A 25,484-nucleotide genomic window follows, 5' to 3' on the forward strand; every position below is an offset into this window, starting at 1 on the left:
TTAGTCTCCTAAACTGCCTTAACAGTGATGTTTCCCACAGTGACGGAAATGTGATTATTGATGTCAGGGGCCACCTTGCAGGATCCTGCTTGCCCCTTCGACATTGTGAGTTCTAGGGACTGCACCTTGGTCTACTGCTTTCCCACCAGAAGACAGGTGCTAGGGAATGAATTTGGCAACACTCCGGATGGCGTCCTGGGAGCCATGCTCGGATGAGGAGGAGGCTTTCCAGAGAAGGTTGTGTAGCTGTGTGTTCACACCTCTGGTTCTCACTCACTCTGGTCTTTGCTCTCATACAACCAGCTCATAGGCTCAACCTTTGCAGATGCCAAGGGTTGGAGACACTTTCAAGAAAAGTGGTTGCCTTACCAATGAAACCACTTCTTGGTGATGTAGTATGGAGGGTGGCTTAGAAATTGGCTGTCCCAGCCCAGCCTGATTATTCTGGACCAAATAGCATATCTCCAATAGCTGTTGGTTGGTACTGGTTCCCTAGGCTTCACAGCTCTGTGTGAGATACAGGGCTCTCCTACTACCCACCCCGGCCCTCAGCCTTCCTCTACTGTTTTTTGCCCCGCAACACTGATGCCTCTCTTGACTCCTAGACCAGAAATACACTGCAATTCTTTTCTGGAAAGAATGAATGAAGACTTGAGCCACCAATGCTGTGAACTGTGGTTAGGTGTAACCTCCTTTGAGAGATCAGCCCTGTGAACTCAGTGCAATGATGGAGGCAGGAGAGGCCATGGAGAAGAGGAGAAAACTTGTATATGTGCATGTATATGAGGTCTCTGCTATCAGGTTGTCATGCGGTCTGGGACACACATGGTTACTGAGGTCTGATATAAATAGCTTGCTTGCACTCAGACCAGTACCATAAAAAGGTTCCTTGTCCTTTGGGCAGAGCAGCACAGAAAGGACACCAGAAGTTGCCAGGGTGAAGTCCCAGTGATTTTGATCCTTGGTTCCCACTCCCTGTTTTTCTCCAATCAAGTTCATTTGTTTTATTAATTGACAAGTGTTGTTTGGAGAGGGGTGCTCATGGGGAATGCATGAGGCAACCATGTTATTACAAGAGAAGTGTGCAAAACCAAATAAGGGCTGGGTTGCCTCCTATGTTTGCCTGACTCAGTTACAAATCCGTCCTTAGCATCTTAAATAAAGTGGATGGGAAAGTGGAAGTGAAGGGCCACTGGTCCCCCACCCTCTTGATCCAGAGGCAAAGCTGGCCCAGCACGGAACACTGTAAGCACTGTTCACATGTAGCAGGGCCAGGAAGCTGCTGGGTGTTTGCTTGCTATCTCATTTGCTTGTCACAGGCCTCTGCAAAGCAGGTGATAATTACCTTTATTAAACAGAGAAGGAACCTGAGATCTGGGGACATTGCTCACTTGCCAGGTGACATTGTAATGAGACTCAGGACACAGATTATGTGCCACAGTTACATCCAAAGCTCACACCATAGGGCCAGGAGGCTTTTCCTATTAAAAGCCCCTCCCCAAGGTTAGACAAAAACGAAAGTGGAATTTTTCTGCATGGAGGATCAGCTAAGGATAAATCATTACTTATTTAGCATGGGGTACATGCTCCAGATAAGGCTTTAGATTGAATACAGCCTTGTAGGAGAATCTTACTGCCTTGAATAGTGTGGCCATTCTAGCATGGACATAAGATCTTCTAACATCATTGCAGTATCTAGCAAGAGATGAACTAATTTCTTATATTTCAGGAGGAATCGGTGAAATCATTTTCCCCAAAGGCCTCTTTGTAGTACATTTGTACATCATTTGGTAAAGTGGATGCATTTGGCTAGTCTGTTTTTAGGTCATCCTTCTCCCATGGGAATATTATGGAATGACCAGCCATGTGTCCAGAACACACTAAACCAAGAGGCTGCTGCTGGTGTCAAATCATGGAGAACATAATGAGTCACTGCAAACATTTGATAAGTGAAGTATGCCCCAGGACTGAAGAGATGGCTTGGCAGTTAATACTTGCTGTGCTTGCAGAGGACTGGAATTCAGTTCTCACACCCTCTTACCACTTCTAACTCCAGCTTTGGGGAATCTGGTGACCTCTTCTGGTCTCTCTGGGCACTGTACTCAGGTGAACCACTTGAGGTCATATGCATGTGTGCACGTGCACACACATACACATATACATATGCACACATACATACACATATATACATGAATAAAAGTAAATATTAAAGAATGTGGTAAAAATGATAGGATTTATAGCACGAAGAATATATGAATCTTTAATGCATTTGCTAATGATTATGAACGGCACTTAGCGAATATTCTATAGTTTCGACAGTGCCTGTAGAGTGATCTATGCTGCAGTCATTTTTGAAATGTGTTCTTCTAGGTTGTAACATCTATGACACAGTGGGTGTTACTGAACAGGAGAGTCAGGGAAAATTCTTGGTCATGGGAAAATAAAGGAACCCTCTCTCAGGATTGTGGTTGAACTCACATCACTTGAGAGTCTAGCTTTCCAACACAATTAACAAAATGTGCCTGGAAATTGCCACCATAGAGACAGGTATGTACTTTTTAAATAAGAAAGATAAAATCAGAGCCATTGTTTTGTCTCAGTGTTTAAGAACATTAGCTGCTCCTGCAGAGGACCTGGGTTCTATTTCTAGAATCCACGCTATGGTTCACAACCATCTATAACTACAATTCCAGGAGATCTAATACCTACTTTTGTCATCCATTTTCACCAGGCATGTATGCGATCCACAGACACACATGCAGGCAAAACACTCATGCACATGAAACAAAATATGTTCTTTTTTTTTAAGTGTTAAAATAGCAATGCCATACTTAAGCCTGAACATATCTGATCTTTCAGTGGGTCTTGCTCCTTTCCTGTATATTTTCTGAGATTTTCACAAACCAGGTTACAAACTTAACTCCCCTAGATTCCCAGAAGCCTAGGGGTTTACTTGATCACTATAATCCCATATGGTGTACTCAGGGTCTCCAATAGTCTCATTTATTTTCTCAATAACACCCTGAGGTAATGATTTCAGATGTCATCGGGGGCTGTGATTGTGGATACTGAAGACACCTGTTGCTGGCGGTTTCTTGTCCCACCAGGTCTCACTACCCTTTTCAGCCCCAAATAAGCACACAAAGACTTATATTAATTATTAACTTGTTGGCCAATGGCTAGGGCTTCTTATTGGTAGCTCTGTCTTAACTAATAACCTATTTCTATTAATCTATGTATTTCCATGTGGTCTTGGATTACTGGAGAAACATATATACAGAAGAACATCCACCATCAGATACCCTAAAATGACCTTAAGGACTGTTTCCACATTCTTGGGGGGAGACTCATTCTCTCTTTGAGTGCCCCTTTTATATTCATCCTGGTGCTTAAATCCCTTTAAATAAATTCCAAGACTGGTCCTGAAATTCCTTCTGGTGCTCTAGCCATGGAGTTGACTTTCCCTGGGATAAGTCTCAGAAAAGATCTCCTCAACCTGGGCTTGATGAAGCAGTGGGTAAAGACACTAGTTACATGAATCTGATGATCCCAGTTCAGTATCTTGAATCCACATTTTTAAAAAAGAGGGAAAGATGGAATTCACTCTGAACCATTTTCCCTCCAGTAGATATTATCTGCTCAGAACAGAAATGAGAAGACAGAATCTTGGTGCTTAAAATGTAAGACTTTTCCCTAGTTGAAGAGAAAACACAGAAACAAGGCTGTGTCTCTGAGTTTCAGAAAAAAACAGAAATGAGTCAGGGAATCCCAGGACTTGTGGCTGCTGGCTCTATCCACACTGGCACTTCCATAGAAACACAGATAGTGAGTGATGTAGGACAATGGTTTTCAGTTTCCCAGTGAGAGAAGTACAGTACAGAAACACTTCCACACAGGAAGACATCTCTTAGGTGTGCAAGAATGGTAACAGAGTCCTTTTTGAGTTGGGGATGCTTTGGAATGACTGTATCAGCTTCCAGGAGAGGTCTGCGTCTCCAGGCAGATTTCCGCCCCTTTATTTTTCCTCTCCCCTCCTCCATCCTCTCCTGGTATCATCCTCTCTTTCTATTTGTGAAAGGGGGTTAAAATAACTTCTATAGAGTGAACCAAAAAATCCCAAAGGGCAAGTGAAATGACCTTTTAATCTTGCCCGTTACAACTTAAATCCTGTCTGAAATTATGGCTATACACTTAAGTCACAGGAAATACATTATCTAGATAGTCTCAGGTGGCTCAGAACATAGGGGCAAATGAAGTTATTTATTTTCCTTAAGATCAAGAATTTTACTGTGAGTTTTTTCCCTTTAAGCTGGTGAAGTATCCCATCAGGGTTTTGGTGGGATTTCCATAGGCATTGTCTAGACACCGAACACCATTATTAGTGTGTGATATAGCCTCATACAAGTAAGTAGGTAGATAGGGAGAAGATAGGTAGATGATAGGAGATAGATAGATAGATAGATACATGCATACGTACATACATACATACATACATGATAAATATAGATAGATGATTGATAGATGATAGATAACTAGAGATAGATACAGACAGATGATGGATGGGTACACACATGATAGATAGATGAGAGATATCTAGAGATAGATATAGATGGATGGATGATGGATGCATAGGTAGGTAGGTAGGTAGGTAGGTAGATAGATAGATACATAGATAGATAATAGGTACATGAGAGATAGATGAGAGCTAACAGATGATTGGTAGATAAGCGATGGATAATAGGTGATAGGCAAAAAAATAGATAACTAGGATGTGTTCTGCACTAAGACATCACTGAAAGCAGTGGTTTCCTGAGTGTGTTTTGCCCTGGGAGACCCCTTTTTATGAGAAGCATTTTGCTTCATTGGGAAGGCAACCACATAGGGGAATACCTTGTTCATGTAAACCCACATTCCTGCCTGTTGCTGACCAGGAGACACAAACTGGTAATTGGCTTATTCCTCAAAGAGAAAGGGGATCCTCTTAGAACATATCAAAATAAACTTGGGCCATTTAGCACACAGGAATATGAAAATTATGTCTTGCAAGTCAGGTCTGCAGATTCACCAACTGGTCCAAACTGAGGGAAGGGTACAAACCTCCCACCTGGACCCCACCAAAAAGAGGTCGACTAATACTGAAATAGCAACAAACCCACTGACCTGTCATGTGACCACTCAGTGTGTGCATCAAAGGAATGACTCAGAGGACTCCCGACTATCCCAAGGGCTTGAGCTCACTCAGCTCAATAACCACTGCTGGCATTACTTACTTGGACTTCCCTCTGTCCATCCCACATTTATCCATCTGGTTGAGATAATTGACTTTGTCTCCACCGTACTCATGGCCTTATGATTTAATTCAGTAACTCAGTGCAACCTTGAGGCCCTCAGCCCTGGGAACCCGCAGCTTACTCTGTACCCATGGCTGCGATGTAGCTGGGGGTTCTTCAGTGCCTAACCACTGCATTAGCTCTCCTCCTGCCTGCATCTTTGTCAAGTCTGTGTATCTGCCTCCAGTGAGGCCTCTGAACTCTTGAGCTATGTTGGGCCATTCTGTCACACACAGTTTTATCAAAGATGTGTTTATTTATTTATGTTTGCTTTTTTAAAAAATCTATGCACATGTGTACACACACACACACACACACACACACACACACACACACACACACACACACACAGGTGTTGTGTCCATGCAGGACACCATGGAGTGGAGGGGTTGGCATAGGATCCCCTGGAGTTGGATACAGGCAGTTTGAAACTTCCAGACGTGAGTACTGGGAACTGAACTGAGATCTCCTAGAAAAGCAACATGTACGTTTAGCTGCTGAACTATCTCATCAGCTACCCTATATACACTTTCTTTGGTTGGTTTCATGATTTAAAGCCATTACTGTAATGGAAGGGGGAAGTTTTTTACTGTTTTTGAAAATATTAGAGGTGAAGATATGATCCAGAAGTTAAAAGCATTTCTGTGCTTACAGAGGCCTGGAGTTTGGTTCCTGGGACCCACAGTGGACAGCTCAAAACTAACCACATCTAATCCCAGCTCCAGGGGATCTAGTGCTCTTTTCTGGGTCCTGTAGGCACGTACCTGGGCATACATGCACACAGAAATACAAATAAATATTATAAAACAAATAAGGAAATGCTACAATGTTGATGTGTGGAGTATAATGTGTGAGCGTTATTACTGGTAAACTATTATGGAATTGAGGATTCTTTGTTGACCAGCAGCCAGCTCTCAGGGGGAAGGGACAATTTGGAACTTTATAGTCAATGGCATTGATGCAACTTGTGAACTTATTTCTATTAAAGGAATTGAGACATTCCGGGAAGACACAAAGGTTTCCGTCTATCTGTTTTTCTGACGTAACACATTCATGACTCTGCAAAATTTGCTCACCTACACACATGCATGTAAGATGATCTTTTAGTCTCTCAAGTGATCTTAGACTAAAGGTTTGCACTGACTGCTTGGCAAGGAAATCCAACTGTATATAACACTGTTAATAATGCCTAGCGTCCCTTGTTACTTTGAGTTTCACCAGTTGATCCCCAGACTGAGCAGATAGTCTGAATTAAGCCTAGGGCTGAAATCTGATAATGTAGGTCCTGGAGCAAAGATGTTAGTTTGTTGCAAAGGTTGTTTTTGAAGGGCAGGCTGGCATCTGATAGGAACATAGAAATGCCTGCATTTGTGTAATTGTATAATGAGAACTGTGGGAGAGATGACCTTGTAGAAACAACACAGCAGTTATTTCTAGAACTTAAAAAGGACTTGGCGCAGCAACAATTAAGCTCCCTGTAAAATAACCTCCATAGATGAGGCACGACCATGAGATATACACCAGCAAGTAAGCCAGTAAGAGCATCCATTACTTTAAATGCCAATAAAACTGAGATCCATTTTCAGCTATTTGCTTGGCAAGAGTTTTCTCTTAGTCTGAAACTTGCTGGTGACAGGTGAGGGTCAGTTAAGATATTCCTGGGTATGAGTGGGCAGGGAACTGATATAGCTTTTCTAAGAGTCAATTGAGTCTGATTGGGCTTCAGACTAATTATAGCATTTTATTTAGAGGAACAGGTCAGAATTTGAACTCATGATCAACAGGTGTCCAGTGTTACACAGAAACCCAGGAAGTGAGCAGGGGTATAACTCATGCTAAAGATGACCAAAATTAAGAGCATTTTAAGAGAAAATATGGGAAGAAGTAATGGAAACAGAATAAAAAAGGAAACCTCATTTTTTTTTCCTCTGTAAAGCCATAGGTGTCTCTATGAGCTCTGTATTAACTTACACAACTCACACGGGATTGGGAAGAAAGGAATTAAAACTGTAACAAGAAGTTGCCTCTGGGCAATGAGATCTTTTGCCTCTCTTTAATTTCCTCTTGATCATTTTTTAAAAAGTTTTTCTCAAGTTTTATGCAATAGCCATGAATAGAATCATAAGTAGGATAATAGGGTGGTAACCATGTCAACGCTATATGACAGTGCTGTAACTGAAGATTGTAGGGTTAAAGCTTAGTCCCAGGCAGCCTTTAAATCTGGCTTGCCTGCTTGTTCCTTAGTACAGCAGCTAAAGTGATGAATGGCAGTGAAAGCTGGAGAGGGGAGATTTATTCCATGTGTCCACCATGGGGAGAGGACCAGATAAAGGAGACAATTGACTTTTGAGGTCTGTTGTAGAGGTATCAGTGTGAGTTTAAGGTTTAAGCAGAGGCAGAACTACACAAGATGAATTCATAACAAGGCACTTAGGGAGTTCCGCCCATCTTCTCAGCTCTGGTCGTTTAAGGAGGAAATGAACAAGTCCTTATGGCTTGATGCAACCAGGCTCTCTGGTAATGATTGCCTGTGCTCCATGTTGTAGGCTCACGCTGATGGATGCTTCCCTTAGAGACCTGTCCTGTCAAGTTTCCTGTCCCTGCACCCAAGGTGATTGCAGGGTTAGGAGAATGACTTATCTCTGTACCTTCATCCACAGCAAAGGAGACAGGGAGACACAGGTGAAGCCGACATATCAAGACTGCCACAGGGATTTGCGAAGCCTGGAGACATTTGTGGTGTTTGGGCTTTTTCACAAAAGCAGGTTCTAAGTTTGGGCCTCTGTATCTTTTATCATGATATGGCTGATATCAAGAGGCATTTAACGTAAGTTCGTAAAACCTAACATGTAAATTCATTGAAAGAGTGCTTAGAAAATGTTATGTATTTATTCAACCTAAGTCTGTGTTTAGAAACCTTGGTCTTGTGGGATATTACATGTGTAGTTTGATAATTCTTCACATGTTGTGTCATGCACTATGGTAAAAAGTTAAAAAGAAATCTTTAGGGATGGGAGCTATCTCAGCCAAAGAGAGCTTGCCAACACGCACCTTGTATGATCTCCAACCCAGAAGAAGGAAGGTAATTTTTTAAATGTCAACTATGCTTAAGTAATAATCAACGAGGAAGCCAGTAGTGATTCCTACTTAAGCAAGCAGGTTGCTTTGCCACCTCAGATAAGCTCTGACTCGAAAGCCAAGCGTCCAATGCAGTTATTCCTTGTGAACACCAATCATCGGTTTTATTAGATAATCACAATTCTTCCCTTGCCCATGTGACTAACGGGACATGTGGGAGGCTTAGGCATATGGCGTTTCTATGAAGATACCACAGGTTAAGTCAGCCCGGTGACCAGAAGCAGCTACTGTGTTGGGCTAAAGTAAGCCAAGGCTGGGTAAAAAGCAAGAGCCTGAGGATTTGTAGTTGGTAGTGGCTGAGGGGAGAACTAAGGATCATGCTCAATCCCAAGGAAGTGGGAGCTGAGTTTGGAGAGACCTGTTTCAGACTCCAGACAGAAAAGAAGGGCTGTAGAGAGGCCTTCTGCCTCCCTGCTCTCAAAGCATAGATGGGCAGGAATGGGAGTGAAGGTTTCTACCATCTGTGTTCTGGTTATGGTCTCACTGCTTTGTGCCTTTCTGCTTTGAGTTTTCTGGGAGAAATTGGAATAAAATATCATGGTTCTGTAATAAATCTATCACTTATGCAGAAAAAATAAAACAGGAAAAAAAAAGCTGGTCCACATAGGAGGAAAGAGAACAGCCAGGGGTTCAGTAGCCTCTGCTCACAATTCTAGCAAAGGGAGGTGGAGGCAGGAGTGTACTTCTGCAGCTGAGGCTAGCCTGGGTTACAAATCAGACTTATATATTAGCAGAACAAATGAACAGAAAGGTGATAGATGTTTGCCAGGTGATGAGCTCAGGCAAAGATGTGCAAGAGATAGCTCTCTTGGGAGCACGGTCCCTTCAGCCTTAGAGCAGCCATGGTTAAGACCCTGTGTGTCAGCACCCACCACCAGGTGACCATGACACTGGTAACTGAAAGACTAGGAAGCTGGGGCAACACTTAGCCGGTTCATAAGTCTCAGATTGTTTAACACTGGGTTTGAATTAAATGTGTTTAAAATGTAAAATCATCTGGATTTTATGGCTTTTCCCATATAAAATGTAATAAAATCAGTGGTAATTGGAGGGATCATGATGTTGGATTTAGTAATGAAGCAACTGATTAATTTTAAAACAATTCTATATCCTAATGTTTGAAACAATTTGTAAAGGACTAAGGTGTAAAATCTTCTGGAAAAAAAACATGCGTTTTGTGGAGAGTGAAGAAGTGTGAATAACTGCAAAACCTCAAGGCATGTTTTTTTTTGTTTTGTTTTAGGTTTTGGTTTTTTTTTGAGACAGGGTTTCTCTGTGGCTTTGGAGGCTGTCCTGGGACTAGCTCTTATAGACCAGGCTGGTCTTGAAGTTGCAGAGATCCTCCTGCCTCTGCCTCCCGAGTGCTGGGATTAAAGGTGTGCAGCAGCACTGCCCAGCAAAGCATGTTATTATTTAAATGCTTTATTGGGGAATATTAAGCTATACAAGGTACATGGGGAAGGGATGTCATATGATATTTTATTAGGGAGAAGTCACTTACATGAGCAGCTGAGAAACTAAGATCAGTGCTCTGCTGCTGTCTGAGATCTGACCAGAACCCCAGAAAAGAGCAAGCATCTCCCCTGCACAGACCTTTATTTCCCACATCCTCATGCATCTGTAGCCACACCCAAAGTGGGCGTGGCCAGCGGCACATGTATCTAAAATCTCTCCCTACAATGCTTATTTTTGTGTTAAACAATAAAACAAGACTCTGGCATATTTCAAAATGAATTGAATTTTTACTTTCTGACAATGAAAGATGCATATAAATTTCCAAATACATCTATAAGTAGAAAATGTAATTCTAAAATGTAGTATTGCCTCCTAAATCAAAAGTGATTAAGATAAGCAAGGCTGGGGGTGACAAACACTTGTAGTTCCAGCATTTAGGAAGCTGATGCAGTGGAGTCAAGAGTCCCAGGCAAGCCTGAGCTACATAGGCAGATCCTGTCTCAGGAAACAAAAACCAACAAAAATTAAAATGAATAATAGAAGTTTAAATAAATTAAATATCTTCTGTGATATATATTAAGATAATATATACAACAAAGAGATGATTATAGTTATTATTATATTGACTAAATAATTATATGATATATTGTGTGAGAAGGGGGCATTAAATGGGACAAGAATGTTTTTGACCAAAGAGGGAGACAAATCATCAATTAATGTATGTCATGTACTATCTATCTATCTATCTATATTTGACTATTTAAGTCTAAGAATTTCCCTGCTATTATCATTAATAAGAATGAGCAGTAGTTTGGGCAGTGTTCGTAGGATAGTGGTGAGCAGCATAGCTGCCTTCCAAAAATGAACAGTCCTTGGATGTAACACTTAAATACAATGTTTTTAGTCTAGAAATTCACTATCAAAATTATGATAATTCTCTTGGTAAATAAACAGGATTTATATTTTGAGTGATGTATGTCAAACCCTGGCCTTGTAAGTTGACAGAGATTGACTTGTCAGTTTGCTGATGTTGGTTGACTTTCTCTATAGTTTTATCTTCTTATTCAGAAGATTAAATTTGTTTGAAACAATTTGCATTTTATTTGTGAAGATATTCATTACTAGCCAATAATCGAAGGAGAGATAAACTCAAAAATCACTTCTGGGTCTAGATATATAGTAAAGGAATAAAATGTGTGTGGGAGGGGGATAATTTATGTCTTTTTTTGTGAATGGGGATGATTTTCTTGAAATTCAGGCTTTGTGGTGTTTTTTGGTTTTGGTTTTGGTTTTTTCCAGGGCCGATTCTATTCTAGGCGATTCATGACCATTGTCAGCTGCCATGGCACTGGAGTGTGTGCCAATGCATTGATTACTTTTCTGTTGCTGTGATAACAATTGTTGATTAAGGCTGCTACAGAAAGAAGGGTTTATTAGGCTTATGGTTCTAGAGGGATAAAATTGGGTCACAGCAGGGAAGAATGGCAGCAAACAGCAGAGATAGTAGCTGAAGCCAAAGCTGGTCTCTGATTCCCTATGATGACAGAATGGATGTGGAATGGTTGAAGTCTTCAAGGTCTCAGTGTCCACTTTCACTGACATACTTCCTCCAGCAAGGCCATAGTTCCTAAACCTTCCAAACTGTACCATCAACTAAGGGCTAAGCATTAAATGCCTGTGACTATACCCATTCCCCACATTTTAAAGTATTTATTTTTGTTAAGACTTAAAACCAACTCTCTTAACTAAAGTCAAACTTGCACATACCACTAACAACAGCCCCCATGCTGTGCCACAGAACTCATGGATTCAGTAGCCCAAACAGAACTTTTGTGTCCATTGCCTATTGTCTCTGTGGTACCAAGTTGTTATCTGTTTAAGTGCATGACTGAGTTATGTTAACCAAAATGGGAAGGCCAGAGTCCCTAGTGCCACCTCAGTATGTCTTGCATGCACTTACACTGCTAAGCAAGCTAATGGCCACCAAAAGGTGAATTTGCAACTCAACTCTATAAAATCTCAGGAGCCAAACTAAAAAAAAAAAAAAGAAGAAGAAGAAAAGGAAAGAAACCTATAAAATTAAAACCTGAGGTTCTCATTGTCTAGGTCTGAAGTTAAATAAGGTAATTAAGATTGTTATCAGCCATGAGGGTATTTTCATCATTCCTTCCACGTGCTTGGAATGAACAACATGAATAGCTTTTTTTCCCCTTAGTTAAGGGCAGGTTATTGGGTGGGAGGTGGTACATTTCTCTGAATCCTGCATATTGCAGCTTGGAATGCCATATTCTCTTCCTACTGCTTTCTTTATAAGCCAGGATCCCTCTGTAATGGGGAAGAAGGAAAAGGAAGAGGAAGAAAGGGGAAGGGGGCTAAAAAGAGGAGGAGAAAGTGGAAGAAAAAGAAAGGAAATTTCTCTGAGTGGAAGAAGATGACTATTAAGGGAGACACAAGATGAAATGTGCAGACAACTGGTAGACCAAGGAAATGTATGCCAACTTCTCTTTCTGGAGAACACTGCCCCAAACTATTGTCTGTCAATAAGAAGCTAAAGGAACCTGGGTAAATCAGAACTCAGTGACTCAGGCAGTACCAGAAGAATAATAGCACCCAGGCAGTACCAGAAGAATAATAGCACCATATTGAAAAATAAAGTATCCCTGGTGGAAATTTAGCTTCAGAGAGCTTCAAACAATTATTTGTAGAATTGTGGAATTTATGGGCTCATCACATTCTCAGAGCTGTCCAGTGTATTCAGATACTCTTACAGCCCCCTGTGCGCATCTCAGTCTTTCTTTTTACTTTCTGAGAGAATTGAGTTCTGTTTGGTTTGGTTTTCTTTTTTTTTTTTTTTTTTACTCTGAGTTGAATTTACTGTGAGTTTAACTCGATGTCTAATCTTCCCATTGATTCTCTTTTGTGTTTCTCATTTCACATTAATTTCTTCTCCCCTGAGTTACATCAAGATAAAGTTGTTTCTGTAGAAGAAAGTGGAGATGATGGGGAACACACATTGAGGCACTTGCAATTTTAAATTAAGGCATGGTTCTGGGGCAGACCTTACATGAAGAACTGTTCTAAACAAGAGCAATTTCTTGCTCTCATTTTCTGTTTGCTCTGTTGTTGGTAACCACATGGAAACAGAGATGAGGAATGACAGACTAAAGTTATAGGAAGGGAAATCAAATCGAGCTAGAGAAAATCTTGGGCTGGGTTCTTGGTGTATGGCTGCTGTAACCCATGTTAACCATTGAGGTATGCCTTATGGTGACAGAGGGGAGAGCTGAGTAATGGTGGAGCTATTATAAACCACAGGTAACCACAGGATTCTTGGTGTTTAAGTCATTGTCAAGGAGGAGTAGCCTCTCTATTTGGGTTCCTCTCTACTTATACTGGTTGGTCCCTGGATGGGTTGGGTCACTGGTAAGAATATGGCCAGAACAACTGTGGCTCAGTGACAGAATGCTCTTAAGTGTTAAAGGACTGAGGTCTCCTCATTGACAAGCACTTTCTCACAGTGGATCTGAGATGCCTGCCTCAATGTCCCTACAAGTAACTTTAGCACTGGGAATGCAGACTAACCTATCTTCATCATTTGTCAGTCATGCATTTGAAAAGAACTCAGAAAGATAATAAGCTCCCTTCCAAGTCCTGCTTTTCTCTGTTACCGTGCTTAATCCCACAAGCAAGAATTGGCTATGTTTGTACCATCCCACCTTTGCGGTTGTTGGTGCTAAAGGATTCAACACATTTTCGTTGCAGATTAAAAAAGATTATAAACTAAAGGCCAACTCTTTTGCTATGACAAGTAGTAAGTAAATAGAAGCCCCACCCACACTGAAGAGGGCCCTCTGAGTGATAGAGCTGATATAAAAAGGAAGAATTTGAAAACTAATTCAATGTCAAATGCTTTCACAGTGTTCTGCTGATCTAACAGCTAACACTTGCTGTCCCAGCTGCACAAAGACAAGCTAGAACAGGGCTTCAATTAGGCTATGGTCCCTTGAAGACAGCCCTGACTCCTGCACAGACTGAGTTATGAAATTCTGTTTGTCAGGATACCAAGGCAGGTAGATATCTGGCCCATTTCCCCTCTACTTGTAAGACTTTGTCTAGGTCATTCCCAGGTCTTCTTAGAGAATGTTCTGCTTCTGTCACTCTGTGAAGTCCCTTCAGTGAAAGGCTTTCCCTCAGTGGAGCCTCAGACACTGAAGATACCTATAGCAATGAAAAGAGACATCCTCTTCTAGAATTGGATCAGCTCACTTTTTATGAGAAGTGGTAGTTGGCAGATTGCTTTCATTATGTTGTTCTAGAAGAATGAGAAAAAGAAGAAGGGGCTGGAGAGATGGCTCAGAACTTGAGAGCACTGGCTGCTCTTCCAGAGATCCTGAGTTCAATTCCCAGCAATAACATGGTGGCTCAAAACCATCTATAATGAGATCTGTTGCCCTCTTCTGGTATTTAGGCATACATGCAGGAAAAACACTGTATACATAATAAATACATCAGAAGGAGAAGGAGAAGGAGAAGAAGAAGAAGAGGAATCAGAGGCACCCATAGCCTCTCTTCTTTCTCTGATTCTAAGGAAGGCCACGTAACAGGTGTAGGCCATAACTTCATGTTGCCTTTTCTCAGTGATTCCTATGGGACTGTTCAGTCTTGATGTAGGATCTCAAGCTTCCTCTTCCATTGGACATTCTGTGCAGAAGGAGGCTGGTGCCACTGCCTCTCAGGAATGGGCAAGGCATAGAGTAATGAGGTGAAGCTTTGGGACTAAGCATCAGCTGCCCTGGCTTTTATTTTGGTTGCCATGTCTGTAGCTGAAACAGTTGACAGCGCTGAGCTGCAGGAGCAAACTATGGAATAGTGGACCACTGGCCACTTTTACTAACTCTATGTAGTCTCCTTCAGAGAAACAAACCAACTGAACAATACTTAGACTACAGGAGGAGTTCTTGAGAGGAAAGTCAAGAAAGGAGAGTCCAGAGCAAAAACAGAAGAAGAGGGGGGCCATGCACAATTTCCCCCTGGCTCTTTCCCCTGTTTTTTCATTTCCTTTAAAGAAAGGGGTTACTCAGACAAATGTTGGCTCATATCCAGTTTTGTTTGGTGCAGGACCTAGAAAATTCAGGTCTTTATCTAAATCTGAGAGATGAAACTACAATGCAGGACATCCTTGAATACCATGGGAAAGCTCTACTAGGAAAGGATAGAGGGTGGGGTAAAGGAGGGGAGGGAGGAGAGGGGAAAGGAGGGAAGGAAAGAGAGGGGAAGGGAGAGAAAGAAGAAGGAAGGGGAGGGGGGAGGGGAGGAAAAGAGATTTGTTTCTTCCCTTTACACCTACAGCATTCTGAGAATAGCATTCCCTAACCGCTGCCTATCAATATCATTTGATAAAATTTAAGTGGTTGAATACATGAATGATGAACATCCATTTTTTGGAAGACTTTCATGAGTATCACAAATTATTTAGAAAGAATTAGGGTCAGGGTCACTGTGGAAAACTGAAAGCACACCCTACCCTTTGTGGATGGTGAGACTATGGTGGTGTGTCCAAGTTGTGTGTCCTAACGGTGAGGGGGTTTAGATGTAGAGGCTGAGCCCCACTGTCTGTTATTTTCAGCTCTAAATACATCATTGTGAGATACATTTTGCTGCAGAAAAGCCTACCTGAATAAACCTGTTTTTCATCTGTGTCATCTCATTGGTCTCTTAGATCACCATCCCTCTCGGGTTGGTAGAAGGGCGTTAAGATTGGATTTGCTGTGAGATTAAATGATGGCTTTGTAAACTCTAAGTCTCATCTGGTAACCTATTTGTCTTTCTTTCAGTGAAAAAGGCGATTGAGCTAAAGTCCAGAGGAGTCAAGATGCTACCAAGCAAGGACAGCAGCCACAAGAACTCTGTCTGTGAGTCACTTTATTTCTATGTGAGGATGGATGTAACAGAGGGGAAAGCCGGAGCGGGTTGAATGGTCCCTAACTTCATTCTCTGAGATGGTGCTTCTACCTCAAGTGTTCCTTTCTTCCGATTTCCTAAGAAAAGACTAGGCCTGGCATGTTAACATGTTATCCTATTCCTGAAACTATCCTCAACTATGTCTCCTCTCTTCCCTGTAAAAGACTAGATTTTAAAGATTTCTTTCTTAAAACGCTGTAACTCTCAGAGACATCTGGAGGCATCTCTTCTCTGTGCAGTTACTCCACCGTTCACCTTTGCAGCAAACACTAGACTTGTCTTTGGACAAGGGGAGTTGGGATTTTGAGTCTTCTTGTTCAATGATCATCTATTGCCTACAGAATAGAACATTTGGGCAACATGTCTGTCCTTCCTAAGGGAAACACAGTGCTCTAGAGCGTGTGGCCCTTTTTGTTTGGATGCACCCAGCAGTACTCTGTGTTCTCAGTAGCTGTGGGATGGATGAAGTGTCCCCTCACTCAATGATGGCATCTGGCCTGACCTGTAAAGACAGCCTCCACAACTGGCCTGACTGCTCCATCTTCCCGGGTAGTATGCCCAGAGCTGAGTTCTCATCTAGATGGTCAAGTATATTTTTAGACTTTCCCTGAGGTTTTTCTTGTCACTGATCATGACATCAGGCTCTACTGCATTGCAGAGTATTCACGCATTGTGCTGGCCTGTGGTCACCCGCTTCAGCCATCTCCCAGACTTCTGCTCACATTGTCCCCATGCTGTACTCACTGGGTATCCCATATCTGAGTACTTGTAGGGGGTTCTATGCAAACATTAGTACCCTGTGAAATTTTTTGCTACTTTCTCTTGATAATCTCGGCCCATTTCTTTCAAATGAAATTGGGTGGGGGGGGGCAGATGCATTTTTATATGGTGGAAATGATTGAGTGACAGAAGTATGAAGAAAGCGATTTTGTTCATCAATGTAAAGTTTTGGTCTTTGTTACTTCCAGCGGCCTGTCTTAAAGGTAAAAAAGAATGTGTTGGCAATAATTTTGAAAAATATCAATTTTATGATTGAAATTCTCGAGGAGGTGATCTACAGTTTGATAGAAGCAGCTGTCAGGTCAGGTGATATACTTGTATTAAGTCAATATTAAATGGGAGGCTCCACCCACTGGGTACATGTTCTTCTGCTGGGGTGACATTGGCAGAGCTTACTAATGCAAAACTCTCTCCTGTCCCTATTGATACAGGAGGGAACACATCTGACAATTTTTTGAGTATCAGAAAGTGTTCTTGCACATGCCCAGGCAGTACTCAAATCTCTGTGCCACGTTTAAGGATTCACCAGTGAGGAAAAGGCAGAATTGAAGAAGCCAGAAGCCTTCTAGGACCAGCGTTTGAGGGAGATATGTGACCTTGAAGGGACAGTTGAGGATAGCAAAGTATTTTCTACAGGTCACTGGAGGGACAGACTCTGCTGGTATAAACATTTGCTAAGATCAGGTCCAAGACTCACTGTCAATAATGCTAAACCAGTAATCGCTTGTGCATTGTTATCTGGAAGATAAGCCAGAATATTCTAAGTGGTCCTTTCCAGACTGTGTCATTTGGTGAGCATTGGGCAGTTAGTTATCCCATTAAGAGCATCTCTGTCTAAGAAGGAGGTCTTAGAATTGCAGTGAGTCATCGCAGTGCTTAGCAGCAGGGGATTCACTCTGTACATGCCAGGAAAGAGGCAGACACTGGTTTCACTGTATCTGTGTTCTGGTGGCTGGAGGTAAGTCTGTTAGGACAAGCTCTGCGCCTACTGTGAGCCCAGTAAGGTGGTCATTTTCCCTTTGTGCTCTGTGAATTCCATACCATCTTTATGAGGGTAAGCTAAGAGAAAGCAATTTACATTCTTCACATTTGCACTGGCAACCAGCCTCATTTGGATAATCCACAGGACTAAATACTTTATGCAGATAGAGAGATGTCAGTGAGCTTGGCATGAGCCTTCTTCTTTCTAATGCCCTTTGCTGAGGTTCAAGCTCCAGTGTCTCAGTCATACCCGAGAGCTTGGAGGCCACAGTCCCTTGTGACTTCATAGTTGAAGCCAATATATCTCTAGAGGCTCCTCCAAATAAGGGTTTGATGATGTTTGACAAAATGTGTTCTAAAAGCACCAAACAGAAGGCCAGGATGCAGTGTCAGCTATGAGCCACCATAATAGATCATCCCTCTGCATTCCTCGCCACTCATTGGGTCTCTTCTCCTTCTTGAGAGTCCTCACAGATAAAATATGTGACAGCAGTAACCATGCCCATGCCATTGCACAAGGCAAGTCTGGTGAGACATATCCCCAAGTCCATCCTAGATGGTTTCCCTGGAAAGATGGACAGGTAAATGCCTTTCCCGCTCATTCATAGAAACAGCCACGGGGCAGGAGGAACACAGATGTCTGTTGTTGGAAACAATTTCCCCATGCAAAGTTAATGACAAATGACTTCACAAATTCAGTATAGATTAGCTCAGTGGAGTTGACAGCACACTCTGCCTGACTACTGAATGTTAGGTTGCAGCTGTTTATGCCAAACAAGAGAGGAGAGTGACTTCGACACCCTTGGCCATTCTAAAGCTGCCTTTAAATGCAAGGTGAACTTGTCAACAGAGTGCATTGCTGTGTAAGTCTTGGGAAGAATAGACATCGAACATACTGAAATAAATATCCCCAAGTGCTACCACCTTCCATTTTTAGTTTATTTCTTGTTCCCTTTCATATGAACAGCATTCTTACTGTTTTGTAATCAATGTTACCTACCTTGAAAAACACACTTGAAGTGTAAGCAAATTCATTCCAATTTTGCCTACAGATTGGGTATTTGGCAGAAACAGTTGATTTCTTATTGCGTTTATGATTGCATCAACCACCCTGGCTACTAGTTCTCCACTGACTTATGTGGAAGGGGTAAATGATAGAATCTATGTATCTGCTTTTGGGAGCTCTGCTTCAGAGTGGGGCCCCATTCAGGACACAGGGAAGCGTCTGTCAGAACTACTGAATGTTTGTATGATGTTCTTAAAACATCATGTCTGTGAAAACCATTTCCTAACACTGACTATTTGGAAAAATGTATCCTTCAACCCTGGGCCATGGTGTACTGACCCATCCAGCATGGTCACTTTCATTTTCCTATTTTTTTTCTTTTTGCAGGTTTGGAGTAACTATAGGAAACAAATAAAAAGACTGAGACTGGTTGTCATAGTCACTGACTTTTTAATTATGTTCACAAAATTTAGACATTCTATCTTGAGTCCGTTCTTGTTTCCATGGTACACCATGACTCAGGGACCCAAATCCCCAGCAATGTTTTTTTTCCAGGGACATCTTCTGGCCTGGGCCCTCTTTTTATAAATGGATCTGCAGATGCTAGGAGGAAAGAAGGGAAAAAACTGTGAATTCTCATTAATCGGGCACTTCTGGGGGATTAGGAAGAGAAGCCAGCACACCACTTTTACGGTTTTAGAAAATGGTTTTCGTGTGTGACCCACTTTCAGAATGGACTGAGGAAGTTAGACCCACTTGCTGACTTCACTCTTGACTCCAGAATTTTGTACACACCGTCTGCCTAGAGCAGAGATCACACCTCCACCTTTCACTCCAGAAGTGTATCAGCCATAGATAGTGGTGGCTGTTCTGATGCTCTGACACTTCAGTCTGGAATTCATCTCAAGGCAGCATCTTCACAGGCCGTAATTGCCCGAGGAATGAGAGGTGTGGTTGCTCTGTCCTACCTCACAGAATCTTCCAGTTTGAGTGACTCACTTTGCCTATCTCCAAAAATCATATTGTGTTTCATAAAAATGCCATCGAAGATACCACACTTGTGGTTAAGTGTTCAGGGACATCTCCTATCACCAGGGCTCATTTCCAGGACACAGATCCTCTAGGATGAATTTAAGTGATAGCACACACGTGTGTGATCTCCCTGCTTGCTTAATAGAAACTCTGCCTGCAGTTAGTTGCAAGAGCCAGGCTCCTCACATGGAGACAGCCAGACCAGCTTTAAGGCAGATTTTGAAAGAAGGAAAAATAATAGTTCCATTAACCTCTAAAAGCCATCTGAAAGTTTGATAATAAAAAGAGGGATAATTGCCCCAATCTGCTTTCTTCCATCGCATGTAATTCCAGGGTGCTTTTCGATCATTACAGATCTTCGTTCTCCTCATAAGGCTGTATCCTCATGCTGCATGAAAGTAGCAGATTTAATGTAGGGCTTTATAAGTCAGGTTAGTAAATTATGCAGCAACTGAATAGGCTTTTGTCACCACAGGAGCTGAAATATCTTCACAAATACCCATGAAAACCTTGCTGCGAAAAGCTGATGTCTCAGATACATTTGGGGAAGGAAAAGCTGAACTAGAACTTGTCTGCAAAGTGAGGTGGTCCATCACATTCCACAGGACACTCACATACATGTAATTCTTAAGGCAGCCAGGAACATAAGGTCTGCTAGGTTATGAAAAATAGGACTCAGTTGGGTTCTAGATGGTGAAATTGAAGACCAAGCCTAGTGGACAATAAAAATCTCCATGAGCATCCTAAGTAACCAAGGCCAAAGCCCGACTGATTAAAGGGTAGAATTCACTGAGCAAAGTGACCAGAGGCTGTGCTCTGTTATTCTTGTAACTGATAAAGAAGTCTAGGGAAGGTACCTCCACTGGCCTGAAGGATGACTATATGGCTTAGCATGCCCATGGCAGATTCTACAGGCTCAGCATATCACCTTACATGTTCATCAGTCTGCATAAAATATAATAACCTAATCTTTTTATCTCGGGATCTCTGGATGACTGTTGGACTGCTTGTCTTTGGGTGTCTGTGGAGTGGGTATAATGCTAATGTCTGTCAGAGGAGGGAGCCCCTGCAGTGATAGGTAAATGATTTATGTGACTATGACATTTGGTGTTCAGTCACAAAGGTCTAAAGGCTAAACTGATCATTCGCTGAAGGTCTTTTCTCAATTACACTCTCAGCCTGTCAACTCTAGACACAAAGAAATAGGTTGGCAAGATCAATTAATGAGGCTGGCTCTCAAGGTAGATAGGAAGGTAGGTTTCAGAGTCCAGAAATACTAGGTGAGCAGAAGGGGACTGAAAAATAGGCCAATGCCACAGGCCAGGCCATTTCATTGAGAACACCACGCTCTTAGGTTTTAGAGAGAACACTAAAAGGCATCTCATTCATTACTGTCTTCATGAAGTTACAGAATTATACAATCAAATTGACTTCTCTTTCTCAGGAAGGAAGAAATCAGATTGCCCATAATCGGGCAATCTGTTCTTTGACTTCAGTCTATGAGAAGTTTTGAGGTAAATATTCCAAGTTTTTACTAACAGGTGAGCATGCTCATTATTTATAGCCAATTTTAAGGAAATTGGTGGATGATCTGTAATATGGCACATACAAGGAGGGGCCCAGGGATGGGGCTGATATAGGCGTGTACTTGCACATACAGTAGCGAACAATTTGTCTGCCTTGGATGGGGCTGATATAGGTGTGTACTTGCACATACAGTAGCGAACAATTTGTCTGCCTTTCTCAATGTTCTCAGAAAATGTTTTGTGCAAGGTCAGCCAGGGCCATCTTGGAATGAACAGACTTGCTTGCACACAGTCAACATGCTCTGAAGTCTACCCTCTCTCTTGTGCCTCCAGCATGGTGATGTTTGTGTTTTCTGAGCCTATTAAACATCTGCTAGATCTTTTTTATTTTTGACTTTGGAATTGTTATGAATTCACAAGACATGGTAAAAATTGTTAGAAGGCATTTCTCTACCTTTCATTTTGCAAGGTGTTCCCAATGGGTGAGTTTCACACACTGCTAAAGATGGAGCATAAGTTAGGAGATTTACAAGTGATAGTATAGAGAATGTAGTAAGTTGCAGTAACGACATGCTTATGCTTACTTCCCCCGACCCCTGTGTGTGTGGGGGGGGGGTGTGTACTTGGACATATGTGTGTATGTCTCCAGTGCCTCTCTTGTAATGTCTTCCTCATAGGAATCCTCCCTAGGTGACTACTGCTAATTTTACATACAGTCCTAGACTATCACATACATGAAATCACACAGTATGCAATCTTCTGGATAGACCTTCAATCTAGCTTTACTTAGGTTTCACAGTTTTTCATATCAAGACACAGGCCAGGTGAATTGCTCGTTAATCCTTTGAAAGATAGTGGGTCTGGGTCCAGGATAAGCGACTATGAGTAAAAAGGCTACTAACATTTGTGAGCAGGGTTTTGCATGAATCAGGCTTTCTCTTCCCCTGGATAGATGCCCAGAGGTAGAATTGTTTCTGTGTCCTGTGATAACCACATGTCTAGCTTTGCAGCAAACTATGAAACTAACTTCACAGTGGATGTCCTACTTTACAACCTGATCAGCAACAGAAGTTCAGTCCCCTCCATAGTATGCTCACCTGTGTTTGTATAATTACATTTTTTCTGCTTCATCCATTTTGTCTCATTATAGTGATAATTTGATTTGCATTTATTTAATGACTAAAGATATACAAGATTCATTCATCGCCAAAGTTTGTGATTATAGCTTTCCTAGAAACAATTTCTGATTGCTTTTTCTTGTTAACTTTTGGCTACTCTTTATATAGTCTAGATACTAGTCCTTTGTGGGACATATGGAGTACAAATAATTTCTCCATGCCTGCATGTTATCTTTTCATCTTTTCCATTGGTTCTTTGGAAGAACTAATGTCTTACTTATCTGATAGATTTCAAAGAAAAACATAGGTATGGTTTCTCTTGGGAACAAGAAGACTTGAAAACCTTGGGTGTCATGAAATACAAGCTACATCTGCCTTAACCAGTAGCATAGCCAAAGTCACCAGAAGCCAGTGATCGCTTGGCATAGGGGTGTTTTAGTTCATTTACCTAATATTGTAGATCACCAAATATAGCAACTAGCACATTATCCTCATTCATAGATCCATTTCCACGGGAGTTCATAAGAGCTGTATTCATCTGGAAATGAGGGAATTTATATCATGAAATGTGAGTACAAATAATAAAGATCTGAGTAAATATATGTTTAGATTCCTATTCAATTATTTCAATATTCTTGATTCTTAATGTTTTATATGGTCCTATAATTTGGGATTAAAGCTGACAATTGTTTTATTTATTCACTTCTGAAAAAAATGGAATAGTCAAAAATATACATTGATGATTTTAAGTTTAATGCCTCCTTATTGATTAGCACATTAATTGAATTAAATGAGATAATTTAGTTCCAACAACTGATTATTTACTCCTTATATTTGTCTAGTTATATCCATTAAGTTCGGTGAATTGGTGTTCTCATGTAGAGAAAGCAGACAGGGAATTCTCAGCGGTAGAAGAAACATAAGTCTTGGTTGAAGATGTGTGAGAGCCCGTGGGGGTGAGAGAAGAGAGTTGGCAGAGATTCAAAGGCTGAATAGGAAGTTCTTTGAACAGTCTAAACGTCATGTTAGCAAGCGTTTCTCTACAAGCCGTGTTAGAATTCTGCACATTCAACTTGCCTGTTTAAATCATCCATCAGAAGGTTTGCCCTTGAGTTGGAAGCACATATAAAATGACATACACCAGGCAGCATTCAAATGTTCTGCTTGCAATGTCTATCTGGGAACATCACAACTTCAGCAAAAATTCAGTTTCCAGGAACACACAAGAATTCTGACTACTCAAGTTCCATCAAAAGATGCTAGGTTTTTATTTTGATATGGACATAGTGGGCACTCCGAGTTTGTATATTTCTGATATTGGGGAAAAATAGCTGATTTTTATTTAACTCTTTAAATGATTGAAGATAATTGTGAGAATGTCCTATGCATTCTATGAGTATCTCTTGTGCAAATACTACATGTGATATTAGAAACATATTATCTCATTTATTAGATCAGAAACTGTCAGTTGTTTGATATCACAAGTTTGATGGCTGTATCACCTAATTCAGTGCAGGGTTTATTACCAGTGTTAATTCTAGCCAACTGTCCTCTTATTTATGTCCAGAAAACATCTAAAACTTATCTATAACATTAATTAAATTTTTAGGTTTTGAGTATTATGCCCATGTATGCAGTACATACCAACCTCTCCCAGCCCCAACCTCCCTACCACCCTTATGTCCTCCGCTCCTCACAAATCTCTCATGTTCATTTCTATTCATTTTGTTGTGCTCTACTAATGTTAAACAGAGCCCTCTGTATTTGGCCCTGGGCTTGGAACCATCTGTTGAAACCTGGTAGGTTCAGCCGAGTGAGCACAAATAAATACAGTGGTTCAGCTCTCTCCTAGAATCCATCATTAGCCAGTAATCATTCAGAGGTTAAGGGGAAGTACCCTGTGTAGTGGTCCCTCTTGATGGGTCATTGTCAGGTTTACCAATGGAACCTTGGATGTACCCAGCACAGGTAATTACAATTGTTGTGAGTCACTGAGTTCAATGGTTGGATCGCGTCTAGAAAATGACATTTCGTGGCTCTTCACTGTTACCTTCTGGCTCTTACATACTTCACACACTCTCTTCAGAAATCCTCCCTGAAACTTTGAAGGCTTGCCACACATGTCTTACTCAGGGCTGAGCCCACAGCAGTTACTTAGTCTCTTCTCTTCACCTCAAACTGCCACAAACAGGTCTCCACATTCACCACTATTCATCGCAAAGGGGCAAGGGGAGGTACTTGTACTACGATTTGTCAAATTTTAGTTCCTCATTCCATCCCATCTGCTTTGCTGAGGTGTATGTAAGCCTGGCCTTGTTGAGCTCGGGCTTGTCACCTCCCTTCACTCTGCACATGGCCCCCTGTGACCTCTCCTTGGGTGGTTCCCTGTCAACATGATAACTTCCTCTAGTACTACCAGGCTCCAAAATATCAATCTCCCTTCATCTGCTTGAGAGCAAACGAGCAGATATCCCAGCATCCTCTTCCATATCTCTGGTAAACTAATCATCAGGAAATAGACTTGTATTTCTCATGATGTTTGCATTAATAGTCAATGTGTTGAGAGAGTTAATATTAAAATGGAGCTTAGGGTGCAGGAAAATGAGTAATTCCTTTTAAGTTTTGTTGCTTAGCATCTCTTATGCAAAGTCAAATGTTTTGGTCAAGATACAGTTTGCAAATTCTACCTTAGACCACTGGGGTTTTATTAAGATATATTAATTATGCATAATATTGGGGTTTGTTATGACAGCCTTATGCATTTACTTACTGTGTTTGGTTATATTCAACCCCTCCTGTCTTTTTCTTATCTCCACCATCATCTTCTCTCTTCAACCAGGGCTCCACCTCCTTTTGTGGGTTGTTTTGTTTTCATTTGGGTTTTGTTTGGTGACCATGGCTTTAATTAGGGTTACTTACAGGCATATGTGTCAGGCTGTGTTTGCAGGCTCATGGACAACTCACCTGGGCTAATAGCACTGAAGAAATGAAAATGTTTCTCTCCTCAGCAACTGCTTCTGCCTTGTCACAAGATCACTCTCCCTGGTGATGTTTCGGGGTCTCCAAAGGCTTATGGTGTCTGTGACTGAAGTTATTCTGGCTTCTGTTCTATTCGTTTTTCTAGTTAATTAGGAAAAGGTTCTGGGCATTTTCAAGT

The 25,484-nt window shown here is 41.5% G+C and overlaps 1 protein-coding gene across 1 annotated transcript in view; it reads left to right on the forward strand.

Annotated features, from left to right (window-relative positions):
• Csmd1 (CUB and Sushi multiple domains 1) overlaps positions 1 to 25,484 on the forward strand; it is a 1,489,308-nt gene that overhangs the window by 987,214 nt on the left and 476,610 nt on the right. Inside the window, exon 7 of the mRNA XM_005082604.4 lies at positions 15,758 to 15,835. Within this exon, the coding sequence (XP_005082661.1) occupies positions 15,758 to 15,835 (78 nt within the window). The remainder of the gene's footprint in view (positions 1 to 15,757; positions 15,836 to 25,484) is intronic.

The sequence above is a fragment of the Mesocricetus auratus genome, unplaced genomic scaffold (assembly GCF_017639785.1).
Source record: "Mesocricetus auratus isolate SY011 unplaced genomic scaffold, BCM_Maur_2.0 Super-Scaffold_100031, whole genome shotgun sequence".
NCBI lineage: Eukaryota > Metazoa > Chordata > Mammalia > Rodentia > Cricetidae > Mesocricetus > Mesocricetus auratus.